Genomic DNA, 13,761 nt, shown 5'->3' with positions numbered 1-13,761 from the left:
CACAAGTCAGTGGGAGGGACAGAATCCAAATTCCACAGCTCCTTTTTGTACGTTCCCCGCTCATTCCTGCTCCTTTCAGGTTCTCCACCAGCTTTGCCTATTATGGGCTGGCAATGGACCTGCAAAATTTCGGCCTCAACATCTACCTTATCCAGGTAATCTTCGGTGCAGTTGACATCCCGGCTAAATTTGTCTCCTACTTTGTGATGGCGTATGTTGGCCGCCGCGTCCTGCAAGCTGCCACCCTGATCCTGGCTGGAACTGCTATCTTGGTCAACATATTTGTGCCCCAAGGTGAGAAGGCATTGATTCCACCTTTCCAACCATTGGTCAGACCTAGTGTCCAGTCCTAAAGATCCAATTTCCTGATGGAAAAGGAAGTTGGTAATACCATTGTACAGATCACTGGTCAGATCTCATCTAGTCCCAGATTCATAGAGGTCCGTTAATGCCTTAATGAGGCGCTAACCTAAGTTAACACCTTATTAAGTGTTAACATGTATATTCAAAGCTCATTAACACAGGAAATGTTTGCTCATTAGATGGGTGCAAATAAATGTCCCACCTTTCAATATATACAGTATCAAATAGTCCACGGTCCGGTTCTTTTCTCAATTTATTCCGAGACAATAGAAAACATCTTTCACAGCATCATTTCAGTTGGTTACATCATTCAGGCATATAGAATCTAGTTATAGAGTGAAGAATCCTTAGTTATTCTGAGCTTGGAGATATTAAATGATTCTGAATTCTATAAATTCAAATACACTCTGTATAGATTTGAGCAATACGTGTTTTTCTCACTGTCAGCCAAAATCGTCTTAGTCAATCATCAATATTAGAACAAATTGATTTAGAAGACCCTTCTTTGTTCTGTCACTAAGTAACTATAGGTAATCCTACAGTATGTTCCTTATCTTTTAAGATCCATCGCTATTATATTATTAGAGAGGAGTGGCTCAGTGAGTAAAGACACTGACTGACACTGGGTTTGAAGCTGGTTCAATTCCCAATGTCGGCTCCTTGTGACCTTGGGCAAGTCATTTTTATCTCTTTGTGCCTCAGGCACCAAAAACATTGATTGTAAGCTCTACGGGGCAGGGACTGTGTCTGCAAAATGTCTCTGTAAAGCGCTACGTTAAAAAAACTAGTGGCGCTATACAAGAACAAACAATTATTATAAATTATATTGTCTTTTAACACTATTTAACTAAACTTTGATTCCAAACTCTTGACCATATACTATTCAACTCAGCAGACAAAACATTTTTACACCGGCCTGTCTTAAGACTGATTTATCTTCTTATCTTTGCAGAGGCAGTTAATAATTTTCCAATATCATTTCTAATTTAATACTAAATTACTTATTTTAACTAGTTACATGCTGGATATAAATGTATATAGAGAATATAGCATAATTAAGATTTAGGCTTGAAATCTTCCTTTCTTCACACAGTGTAAAGTGGTGTTTACATCCGGAAAGGTGATTGTGCTAGCTATAAAAGCTGTTATAACAGCTAATAAGATGCAAATAGGTGTTACCCCAAAACAACACATATCCACAGAAGCCTGGTAAAGGTAATGCAGGGCGTGAGTTAGGTAATCTCGAAAAAGGTGTGTGTGAGAAAGAGAAAAGATAGAGAGAGAGCGCGTGAGAGAAAGGAGAGAGGGAGAAAGGAGAGAGAAAGAGAGAGAAGGGATAGAGAGAGAGAGAGAGAGAGAGAGAGAGAGAGAGAGAGAGAGAGAGAGAGAGAGAGAGAGAGAGAGAGAGAGAGAGAGAGAGAGAGAGAGAGAGAGAGAGAGAGAGAAGAAAAAGGAGCGAGAGAGGCTAGAGGGAGAAAAAGGATAGAGAGAAAGAGAAAGGATGGAGAGAAAGGATAGAGAGAGAGAGGGGATAGAGAGAGCATACAAGAGAGAAAGTATAGAAAGCTTGAGAAAGAAAGGATAGAGAGAAAGAGAGAGCACGCGAGAGAGCAAGGATAGAGAGAGCGCATGAGACAGAAAGGCTAGATAGAGTGCAAGAGACAGGATAGAGAGAGAGTGCGTGAGAGAGAATGTATATAGAGAGAGCGCGCGCGTGAGAGAAAGGATAGAGAGAGCACGCAAGAGCGAAAGGGTAGAGAGAGCGCAAGAGAGAAAGGAGAGAGAGAGCGCAAAAGAAAGGATAGAGAGAGAAAGGATAGAGAGAGAAAAAGAGAAAGGATTGAGAGAGAAATGATAGTGAGAGTAAGAGTGAGAGAAAGGATATAGAGAGAGATACCTGTGAACAAAGCTGAATATACTTGAGATACCTGGTCTATGTGCTGATTTCAATCATTTAAATATGCTTTGCATATCCATATTAGTGTAGCGCACTTTCACCCACCCCCTGGAAGATATAGGGGGTTATGCACTAAGCAGTGATAACTGGTTTTAAGACAGACAAATGCCTTTTAAGACCAATACTGCCTGCTGCGCGATTCACTAAGCAGTGATAACAGCGCTTTATCAGCTTTAAACGGCATTTTTTCAGGCATGTGAAAAAAAATCGTCCGATCAAGCAAAAAACAGCAAACACACAGTCCGCGGGATTAACTAAGCAGTGATAAATCAATCGTAGTTTAAAAGCACGCCAGATTTTTGCACCAGCTAAAGGCTGATCCAAAAGAGCTGGAGAAAAGCATTGTTTACCTTTTTGTCAGCACACCATTAATACAACAGGCCGGCGGGTGTCCCCGGGTGATCCTTGCGGGAGTCCGAGGGCCCTCGGGTGATCTCTGCGGGAGTCTGTGGCCCTTAGGTGATCCCCGCGGGGGCCCGGGGACCCTGCCGGCCTGCAGTACCAATCGTGTGTCCCCCAAAAAATAAACAATACTTTTACATAAATACACCCCCCACCACCCCCCGCCCACCAATGCCACGTTCATTTCAATGATATTTTCTTCCATATTTTCTATGTCAAAAGCACTGGCTGGAGCACTCTCCATTTCCTTGCTAAGACTTTCATTGGTATGCGCCATCCATCCAGATATGGATAGTAGTGCATTTGGACATTTAAAAGACAACATTAAGCAGCATAAAGTTAATAATCTTGCACTCACCCCTGCCAGGCTGCCACGATGAAGGCCGTCCTCATCCTCATCACCGTCCATGTCCTCCGTTGCCACAAACAATATAGTACATAAAAAAAAGACAATCTAATGTGTGCTAATCCCTTAATCACCTTAGCGGTTAGTAAACACTATAGTAATTAAGAGGTTAACCCACCCTCTGCCACTACCCACCCAGGAGGCCTAAACATCCTCCCCAGGCAACTACCACCAGCCTTCACCCATTCACAATTAACAATTAAAACACCAAAACAAAACCATTAATAAATAAATGAAAGCTCAAAGTAAACACCATCAGACAAAATCTAACTACCAAAAAGAAGCCACTATTAAAAAGCAAGCAACCCCCCTGAAAGAAACTAATTAAAACACCACTAAAAATGACATCTTACTAAATAAAACTAAACATTAAATTGGCCAAACATTTCTAAACAAAGAAGCAAAATACATTTAAAATACATAAAAGCAAGCATTTGCAAAACCAACCATTGCTTGTCCCCCGTATGTATGTATATCCATAAAGAGACATACATAAATAAAGTGGCAATGAATGGGCATTAAAAAAAATGCAATCACAATAAAAAAAAAAAATTTCATCTGTAAAAGAAAAATAACATACATTCTATGCTTTTCCTTACCTTTAGATGTCTTCACCCCCCAATTCCTGGGGACACCGCAAGCTCTCGAACCATTCCACAAACCAAAACAGCAACAGGCCACAGGTAAAAAAAATCCAAAGTCCTTTTCTTCTTTCTTTTTCTTCATCTGTAATTTGTAATCCAATTTCGGGGTCTTCGGGGGTCTTCATCTGTATCTTCTTCCATCTTCAGCAGGCACGCCCTTGTAGTCCTATTGGAGGATGAGGTCCTCCCTCCTCTGCTTGTTTCCGTCAAATGATGCTGCATAGGCTTTTATAGGCCTATAAAATATATATAAATATATTTTACAATATCCCCAATCTGAGAGTTTTTGGGAGAAAGGATGTGACGTCATCCAAAGGGAGTCACATGATCTTCAGCAACCAATCAGATTGGGGATATAGTTCCCACAATCTGATTGGCTCAAGTACCATGTGACGGCAGCCATGTTGCTTTTGATGACTTCATGTTAAAGGGAAAGAAAGCACAGCAATTCTGATTGGCTGGCTTCATTTCCTTCACATGACGTTACCAAAAAAAAAAAAGACACTTGGTTTTCGCTGAACCACTTGCCGAAAATGTGACGTCATAGCCTATAAAAGCCTATGCAGCCTCATTTGACTGCAAAAAGCCGAGGAGGGAGGATCCCCTCCAATAGGACTAAAGGGCGTGCCTGCTGAAGATGGAAGAAGATACAGATGAAGAAGAAGACCCCAGAAGACCCTGAAGACCCCGAAATTGGATTACAAATTACAGATGAAGAAAAAGAAAGAAGAAAAGGACTTTGGATTTTTTTTACCTGTGGCCTGTTGCTGTTTTGGTTCGTGGATTGGTTCGAGAGCTTGCGGTGTCCCCAGGAATCGGGGGGTGAAGACATCTAAAGGTAAGGAAAAGCATAGAATGTATGTTATTTTTCTTTTACTGGTTTTTTTATTTTTTTATTTTTATTGTGATTGCATTTTTTTTAATGCCATTCATTGCCACTGTATTTATGTATGTCTCTATATGGATATACATACATACAGGGGACAAGCAATGGTTGGTTTTGCAAATGCTTGCTTTTATGTATTTTAAATGTATTTTGCTTCTTTGTTTAGAAATGTTTGGCCAATTTAATGTTTAGTTTTAGTTAGTAAGATGTCATTTTTAAGTGATGTTTTAAATAGTTTCTTTCAGGGGGGGGTTGCTTATTGGCATTTGTTATCTATTTAATTGGCTATGTGCTGTGTTTTCTTTTTCTATGTGCTGTGTTTTCTTTTGCTATGTGCTGTGTTTTCTTTTGCTATGTGCTGTGTTTTCTTTTGCTATGTGCTGTGTTTTCTTTTGCTATGTGCTGTGTTTTCTTTTGCTATCTAATGTTTTTGATTTGGGCCTGTTTTTTTATTCCTTCACCATTTCTTGCTATAGTGGTAAATGATGCCCATATTATATGTGCATGATGTACCCACTGTGCCAATGAATGGGTGAAGGGTGGGGGTTGTTGCCTGTTAGGCCTCCTGGGTGGGTAGTGGCAGAGGGTGGGTTAACCCGTTAATTACTATAGCGGTTACTAACCGCTAAGGTGATTAAGTGGTCAGGGGACATTAGATTGTTTTTTTAATGTACTGTATTGTTTGTGGCAACGGAGGACATGGGTGGTGATGAGGATGAGGACGGCCTTCATCGTGGCAGCGTGGCAGGGGTGAGTGCAAGATTTATTTACTTTATCTATGCTGCTTAATGTTGTATTTTAAATGGGCAAATGCACTATTATCCATATGTGGATAATATTAATTTTGACCATTATTGTACTGTATGTGTTAGGGGGCGGAGGAGAGAGGGGGGTGTATTTATTTAAAAGTATGTTTAGTTTTGTTTTTATTTGGGCAAAGGATTGGTACCGCAGGCAAGCAGGGACCCCCGGACTCCTGCGGGGACCACCCATGAACCCCTATGGGGCCCCTGGACACCCGCGGAGAACACACCAGGGCCACCGCCAGCCTATAGTATAATTCCTGTCCCCAATAAACATGCTATTGTGCCTTAACCCCTTCATTGCCTTAGCGGATAGCCACTAAGGTAATGAAGCTGCTTTAATGTATTTTTTCTTAATAGTGTGCGGGAGCAGGGGTTCTCCTGAGCTGAACCGTATTGATTTCTGGCTCAGGGATCCCCTGCTTCCCGAGTTACAGGCCCCGGTATGGGGCATAGGATGCCAGTGTCGCCGCCATTTTTAAAGCGTCCACGTTGCGTAACATGTGACAAGTAAATAATGGAGATACCGGAACCCCATATCTGGGTCTGTAATTCTGGGAAGAAGGGGATCCCCGAGGCTGAAATCAATGTGGTTCAGTTCAGGAGACCCCCTCATAGGGGGCCGGATTTAAATCCCCCGGTCACGTGATGCGGGAGCTTTAAAAGCACAGAGGATACCGGCACCCCATAACGGGGTCTGTATTTCATGAAGTGGGGGATCCCCGAGGCTGACACCAATGCGGTTCAGCTCAGGAGACCCCCTGCTCATGTACACTATTATTAAAATGTATATTGATACTTCACGATCGCAGCGTCTCCATGCAGCTCTTACAGGCGGCTTTTTTTTCTATCAGCTATCGCGCTTTACAAGTTTAAGCACGATAGCAGGAGGAAAAAAACAGCTTGAGTGAGCTGGCATATTTTTGCCCGCCAGGACCAAAATGCGCTTCACTTGCTAGTGAAACCCGCGTTTGGCTTCACTTTGTAACGGGCGAGTAAAAATTTCCCAATCGGCCGCAAAAAGCTCACTGTTAGTGCATATCCCCCAGAGTGACTAGGGTGTATGTGCTGCTTTACCTGGGGCTCACCGGAAGTCTGAGCCTCTGCTACTGGGAGCCTAGGGTCTACCTGATCCATCGGTCAACAGCACCTCCACCTGCGAAAATTGATGTGAGGGCGGCGACTCATCCCACAGCGACCACGTGTCGCAGAGGTTCTTGTAATTCTAAGGCCCAGTCATGGACTTGCTGCTGCGAGGGCGTAAACATGGTGGTTCTGACTGGTTCACTAATTTAGACTTGCTGAGTAGGGCATCCCAGGGCTGAGTTCTCAGCAGCGCCTCCAATTGTAGCACACTTTACTCCACCCCCTGGGAGATATAGTGGCTACAGTGTATGTGCTGCTTTATCTGGGGCTCACAGGAGGTCTGAGCCTCCGCTGCTGTGAACCTGGGGTGTACCTGATCCGTCGGTTGACAGAGCCTCCAGCTGCGCAGGATCCTAACTGAGTGGGATAACCCCGTGCAGGACAATATAATAAAAACAGATCAGTATAATATATCAGGTTTACTAGATTCACAGAACAATAAGAACACTACTACAGAACACCCAGGCCTCGCAGGGCTGTAAACCCTCACCGTGACTCCCCAACAACGTGTTCACACCCTAGTAGGGTTTACCCCAATGTACTGAGGTGCCCCTGGGCACCCAACCACCTTGGTGTCCACAGAGTCAAACACCCACCCAGGTGTGTGAGACAGCGCTGCTCCACTAGCATGTGTATTGTTGGTGCACTTGATGAAGTGAGGTACCTGCCGGGTGCGTCCCCACCCAGGTGCGCTGATGTCGCAAGAGGGGATCCACGAATCCGTTGACGTAACCCGCGAAGCCTCTGCCTCTACGTTAGGTGGGTCCCGCGTGGAGTGTACCACCTTCAATAGTCTCTGCAGCAACAGCTGGATGATCTGGTCCCAGATCACATAGACCAGAATGCAGCCGCTTCCTGGCTGTGTCCCTCACTCTAATGCTACAGGGGCTGTGTCCCTATCTATGGGCCTGTCCCTGCAGCAACCACAGTGTGTGAAATGTATCTCATTCCTGCAGGGGAAGTGCTACAGCCCTATTGGCTGGTTCGCGCCATCAGACCACAGCACCGTAGGCTGCTGGGAACTGTAGTTCCCCTGCGGAGACTTCATGGTAATAGCTGCCGCTGTTGCGCCCACACTGCGCATGCTCAAATCTTGCGCATGCTTGATCATACACAAAATGGCGGCGCCCTGTGAAGGGACCCGCCGGGGACCTCCGGCGACCCGGTCGCCTTCCTGGAGACCCGCGCTGCTTGCAACCTACCCAGTAGCTACCGGCGCTCGCCGAGTGCATGCGCACCCCTCCGACGGCAGTCGTGCTCCCCACGGAGGTAAGGGGACCCATGGGGGCCCTGCTATATTAGCATATATCCCAAGTATCTCAGGTGTGTTCAGTGTTGTGAACAGGTAACTCTCCACATAGTGTTGTACAGGTATCCCTCTCCCTTTCCCTCTCCAGCAAAACCCATATTTAAGGGTATGGTTGGGAATAGCGCCACCTTTAGGTAAGACATACTTAACACCAGCCATGTTATTTGAAGCTAACACAAAGTAGTGCTAAATTAACATGGTCTTAAGCCTCTTCTAATAAGATCTACAACTGCTGTTGTTTTTTCATATAATTAGGTTTGTAAATATGTGGTAACCTGAGGAAAAATAACGCCCATAATTAGCACTGAGTAATCAGATCTCTGTGGATCTGGGCCCTAGATTCCTGAGCTCAGTTCTAAAGGTCCCATCTCCACAAGGACAAAGGAAGTCTTTGATGACTCTTTAAAGAGGTGGCCAGAGAGGGGCAGGTACAATGGAGAATGGTTTGGATAATTAAACCTATAGGGAAACAATCAACCTGAAGTGAGAAACAGGGCAGTAAGACAGAGCTGGTTACTGACTATCCTCTCTTGACAGAACAGTAGTGGTGAGTGACAATTATGATTAGTGACTTATAGTTCATGACACTTTTCATTGGTGACAGTCAGCATGTGTCTGTCCTAGAGTTTCAAAATGTGCGAACCTCGATGGCTGTTTTTGGGAAGGGATGTCTGGCTGCATCGTTCAGCTGTCTGTATCTGTACACCGGAGAATTGTACCCAACTGTCATCAGGTAAGGGACCTATCTGTTACCGTGTCACTCCCGAGTGGGAGGGACAGAATAAATGTCCCATAGCTCTCTTCTGCCTGTGTCACTGTATCGCCCTCTCCTTTGCAGACAGTCAGGCATGGGACTGGGTACAATGATGGCGCGGGTGGGTGGTATCATTGCTCCACTGGTTCAGATGACCGCAGATTATTACCATCACCTCCCACTCATTATTTACGGCAGCTGTCCCATCATTTCCGGTATTGCTGCCTGTTTGCTTCCAGAGACACTTGGTGTCGCTCTGCCTGAGACCATAGCGGAGGTGGAGAGGTCAGTATGTAACCCCTCCCTATAACTCCTCCTATTACTTTATATAACCGCTCCCTATAACTCCATATTACCACTCCCTATAACTTTTCCTATTACTCCATCTTCATATAACCGCTCTGTATAACGCCTCCTATTATCCCAGATAACAGCTCCCTATAACTCCTCCTATTACAAAATGTAACTGCTCCCTATAACTCCTTGTAGGAGGACATGTGCAGAGGTACACAATGGAGACTATTTTAAGGTGAAACTAAAACAAGGCTTTATTGTGCCTGTCGCTTTAAACACAGCAAAAATCAACATAAGAGAATGAGCCAAACAAAAAAACCTATCTCTGCTTTGGAGACTATCTACATATGTAGCTCAGCCCTCTCTGACTGGGTTGGTTAGCTAAGCTATTTACCAGCCCCAAATCATGGAGACATTTATCAATACACATAGACATAGATAATAGACTTATACGAAAAGTCTTATCTGGTAGCTGGGCTGCTGTAGGGGAAACTTCTCTGCTCTCTTGGAACCGCACCCTTGTGTGCACAGGAAATGTCAGGCTCCAGGTTAGAATCTTGTCCCCTTTTGTCTTGTGGTCACCTTGTCGCTCAAGACATCTGTCCTTCCTTGGTTCAGCCAAGTTGTGGACTAAGGAATCTCTGCTCTATCTCCTAGTTCAGCTCAGGTGTGAGCTAAGGAGTCTTACTTCCTGTCTCAAAGGCAGGCTTTTTCTACCACCTGCAATCAGCCAGGTGGTGTTAGTTAATTGCCTACCAGCAGTTAACCACCACACTGCTGGATTAGAGGCACATTTGTGAACAGGGATAAGTCCCCTGTTACATACCTCCCCTGTTTGTGGGAAGCTCGGGCTTACCACGGCCAAAGCCCATCCTTTCACTCTCATTCGAGATCTTTCTGTGACTTGAATGAGAGTGGATGGAAGAAGAGAACCCTCTGTCCTGCTGGGATTGGAGCCCTTTCTCCAGTTTATTTTTGTCTCCTCCCGAAGGTGCTTGAGATCAGCACTCCTCAGTCGCTCGAGGAGGACTTTTTCCAACTAAAGTCTTTTTACCGAGTGCACGGTCATGAGATTTGCATTGCGTCGGGCACTCCTCTTTTTGTAGACAAACTGTATGGCAACAGTTGTAGAGCAGTTAGGACTAGCCCTTAGAGTTTTCCGCTCTTGAAGCAGTCTTTCTGCACCTCCTCCACACAACGGAGTCACCAGTTCAGCTTCTTTGGGACTGAGTTGCACCTCCACCTCCCTTTCCAGAGAACGTCCTATCTTTTCAGCTTCCTCAGCTAAGGATTCTTCTGGCTTTGATTCTGCACTCCTACCTCTGTTTGTTGCCTGTTGGGCAGCTGTAGTTTTGGCTAGTGCTTTCTTAGGTGGCTCAAACTTCGTAATCTTGTTTTGAAGGTGCGTGGAGTCCCCAACTCTCACTGTACCCTTGTCCTCACAGGCATTAGTTACTGTGGGATACCGGTGCTTAGGCAGAGCCAATACCTTTTTCCGTATTGGAGGAATCTGTAAATTACTGGTCTGCAGAGTCTCAATATGTTTGAGTGCGTCTTGCAAGTCTCTTCTCAGGGAATTTATCTGCGCACTTTACTTTCTCTGAGTCTGTATCGGTGTCTCCTTCATATTCTGGAGCTCTGTAATTTTTGTCGTCAAGGTTGCCGCTGCGTTTGTTTTCTCCTTGGTGTACTGACTCAAGGGAATGGAACAGTCTCTCTGTCTCTCCAGCTCTTGCTCCAGTTTCTGAGCCTTCTCATGCTCCCTCTCATACAGTCACCTGGTATCGAAGCTCCGCCTCCAATGATGCTCTGAAGACATGCAGCATGGCCTTTAGCTCCTCATACTGCTCTGTGGGGACGTACTGGGTATTCAGACGTTCCTGCAGCGCTTGTACCTCTTTAGCAGCCTGCAGCTTTTCTTCCTTCAACGTTTGCTGCTTTTCCTCAGCATACTGGAGGTGCGTACGCAGACCTTGCAGTTGGTTCTGCAGTCGGTGCTCTGCTTCAAACTTTTCATCTTCCAAAAGTTTATTTATTTCTTTAAGCTCATGCAGTTTTTCATTCTTTCCCTTGACGTGTTCTGTAAACTCAGAATTTTCTTTTTTTAATCTTAAATTTTCTCTTTTTTCAGTCTCTGTACTATTCAGGGCCTCCTTGCAGTCCATCTTCCATTTTTGCACATCTGCTTGGAGGCGGGCTGTCTCCTGGCGTGAGACTTCCATCTCCAGGTTTAGGTTCTGAAACTCCTTCAGAGAGACTTTGAGATCTAAGTTAAGATGTAGGATAGTTTTCTTTGAAATGTCCAGCTCCTCAGTGAGACTGTGAAGTTCCTTTCTGGAGACTTCCAGTTCTGTGTGGCAGATGTTGATCTCATGATGTGAGGCATCCAGTGCTCTGCGGAGTGTATGAACCTCTTTCTGAGATACGTCTACCTCTGTCCGGACACTGTCGACCTCCTGTTGTGAGGCATTCAGCTCTATGCGAAGAGTGTGCATCTCTTGCTGGAAGACTGTCATCTCCTTCAGTGCCTCCTCATACTTCCACTTCAGCTTAGCCATCATTTTATCAGATTGGCTCTGCTTTTCATCCATGGCGGTAATAGTAGAGTTTGCAGTATCTAGCCCAGTCTTGAGATCGTCCAATTCTGTCCTGGCCAAAGAGTACATTGTGAGCACATCTTTCTGTAGCTTCACGTTATTTTCCCGTAGCCGATCACAGTCACGCCTGGCAACCTTCAGGGCATCCCCAGGGCTGGTGAAGGGATCGTTACACACCGGTTCCGGCTCCGCTTCCCTGGGATGGTTGGTTGAGGGTTCCTCACTGTTGGCACCGGACAGACACTTCTTTGGGGTACACGACTTCTGCCTTGGGCCCTCTGGATATTCGGTTATCCGCGGGACGACTTCTCCATTTTCTCTAGGCTGCAGGGCATCTCGGTCCCCCTTTTTCTCCACAGGATCTGCGGACGTGTCTGTTCCTTCCACGGTAAGTGAAGAACCGCTTTTCTTTTTCCGCCTTTTTGTTGTGGATGACTCTGTCCCATCGGGAATACTGGGGTCTCCCTTATTTGATACTTCAGCGGCTTCATTGTGCTCCCGCTCTTTCTCTTGCCGATCATATTTGTCATCATAGAGAGCGGTCTTTTCGGTTCGTGCCGAGTTCAGGCACCCCCACCATTCTTGGGGTGTTTTGTGGGTGTGACTCGGTTTGGGTTTCCCATAAGAGATGTCTTCCTCCGCATCGGACTGGAAGAGCCGCTCTTCCGTGGGGTAGGGTTCATTACAGGAACACTGTATTTTGTCCTCCATTTTGGGCTATCAGGTATATTTTTCTTCCTGACCTCAGGAGGCGCTATTGCAGCTGTTGTCACTGTATTTGCTAGAACCCCAAATGGTGGTAGTCCTAGAGGTGGGCATATTTTGCTTGTAGAGGTCGTAGCTCTCACAGGCCTCTCTGTAGACTTTTTTTTTCCTTGGGTAAGTTTTACAACATTAGCATTACTGTGCATGCATTCACTCTCATCGTCTGAATAAGGCCTGAAGGGACACTGCTCCGTGTGGTGGGGTTCTTTACACCAGGAACAAATTTTCTTCCCTATTTTTACAGAGTCTGTATTTGACTTCAGCTGGGTGGCCATTTTAAATTCCCAGGGTTCTATTTCTTTAAATACAATGCTTGCTAGCTGCCTATTTTCTGGCTTCAGCAAAGGCATTTGCTTTAAACCATTTACTTGCCATGTGCAATCCCACCGCTTCAGCAACAGAATTTGATTTTCTGCTTGAGTTCAATCATTTTCAGTATCATCTTTGGGTATTATGGCATTCGCTCTTCACACTTTGGTTGCCTGTTTTACTCCCAAGATACATAGGCAGACTTTTTTACTTGCAGAAAAAAAACATTCTTTGCAGTGGAATATTTCTTTCACTCCCGGCAGGGTGACTCAACACTCAGCAATTGGCTTTGGAATTCTTTTTACACAGTTCAGCAATCCCTTTTTCCCCGGTAGGGCAATTTTACACTCAGCATTTGTTTGCTGAAAATTCCCCTGCTTCAGCACAGTCTTGCATCAATTTTCACACTTTTGTGCATATACTCCATTCACAGCTGGTAGTCCTATGCGGTGTGGCATCCTTTATTTGTAAAATCAGTACCGCTCGTGGGTCACCATCTGTATTCACTGCTTCAGCAAAACTTTTGAAAACAACAAACACCTATCCCTTTTAAGGGCTGACTCACTTCTTGAACCCTGACTATGGCTGGAAGGCAAAACCCCTATTTCAATGACCATATTACACTTTGTGATAGGCAAATAAGGTTTACCTGCTTCAGCAGTCTCTCTCTCTCTCCTCTTGGGATTGGGGAAAAGAGTCCATCTGTGGTTTTGTAAGTTTCAGTGCAGTGTAAGTTTCCTGCCTGGGTGTGTATCACTTTAACTCTGGTCTCTGCTGCATGAGATTTTTTTTGTTTATGTTGCTCAGACTGTTTGTAGGCAAAAAGCATAAAAAAAATTCCACAGGAAATCTCTGGGTCCTAACTTCAAAGACCACCTCTCATCCCAAACTTCTGACACCATATGTAGGAGGACATGTGCAGAGGTACACAATAGAGACTGTTTTAAGGTGAAATTAAAACAAGGCTTTATTGTGCCTGTCGCTTTAAACACAGCAAAAATCAACATAAGAGAATAAACCAAACAAAAAAACGTATCTCTGCTTTGGAAACTATCTACATATGTAGCTCAGCCCCTCTGACTGGGGCGGTTAGCTAAGCTATTTACCAGCCCCAAATCATGGAGAG

At 44.9% G+C, this 13,761-nt stretch overlaps 1 protein-coding gene across 2 annotated transcripts in view; it reads left to right on the top strand.

The window, feature by feature from the left end:
• Positions 1-13,761, top strand: part of LOC142465726 (solute carrier family 22 member 6-B-like) — a 51,527-nt gene that overhangs the window by 7,751 nt on the left and 30,015 nt on the right. For both annotated transcript variants that reach the window (XM_075569969.1, XM_075569966.1), the window contains exons 7-9: positions 80-294; positions 8,541-8,649; positions 8,755-8,955. In XM_075569969.1, the coding sequence (XP_075426084.1) occupies positions 80-294; positions 8,541-8,649; positions 8,755-8,955 (525 nt within the window). The remainder of the gene's footprint in view (positions 1-79; positions 295-8,540; positions 8,650-8,754; positions 8,956-13,761) is intronic.

The sequence above is a fragment of the Ascaphus truei genome, chromosome 14 (genome assembly GCF_040206685.1).
Source record: "Ascaphus truei isolate aAscTru1 chromosome 14, aAscTru1.hap1, whole genome shotgun sequence".
Taxonomy (NCBI): domain Eukaryota; kingdom Metazoa; phylum Chordata; class Amphibia; order Anura; family Ascaphidae; genus Ascaphus; species Ascaphus truei.
Note: the sequence above shows the minus strand (reverse complement) of the source record. Positions and strands in the feature narration are given on the sequence as shown.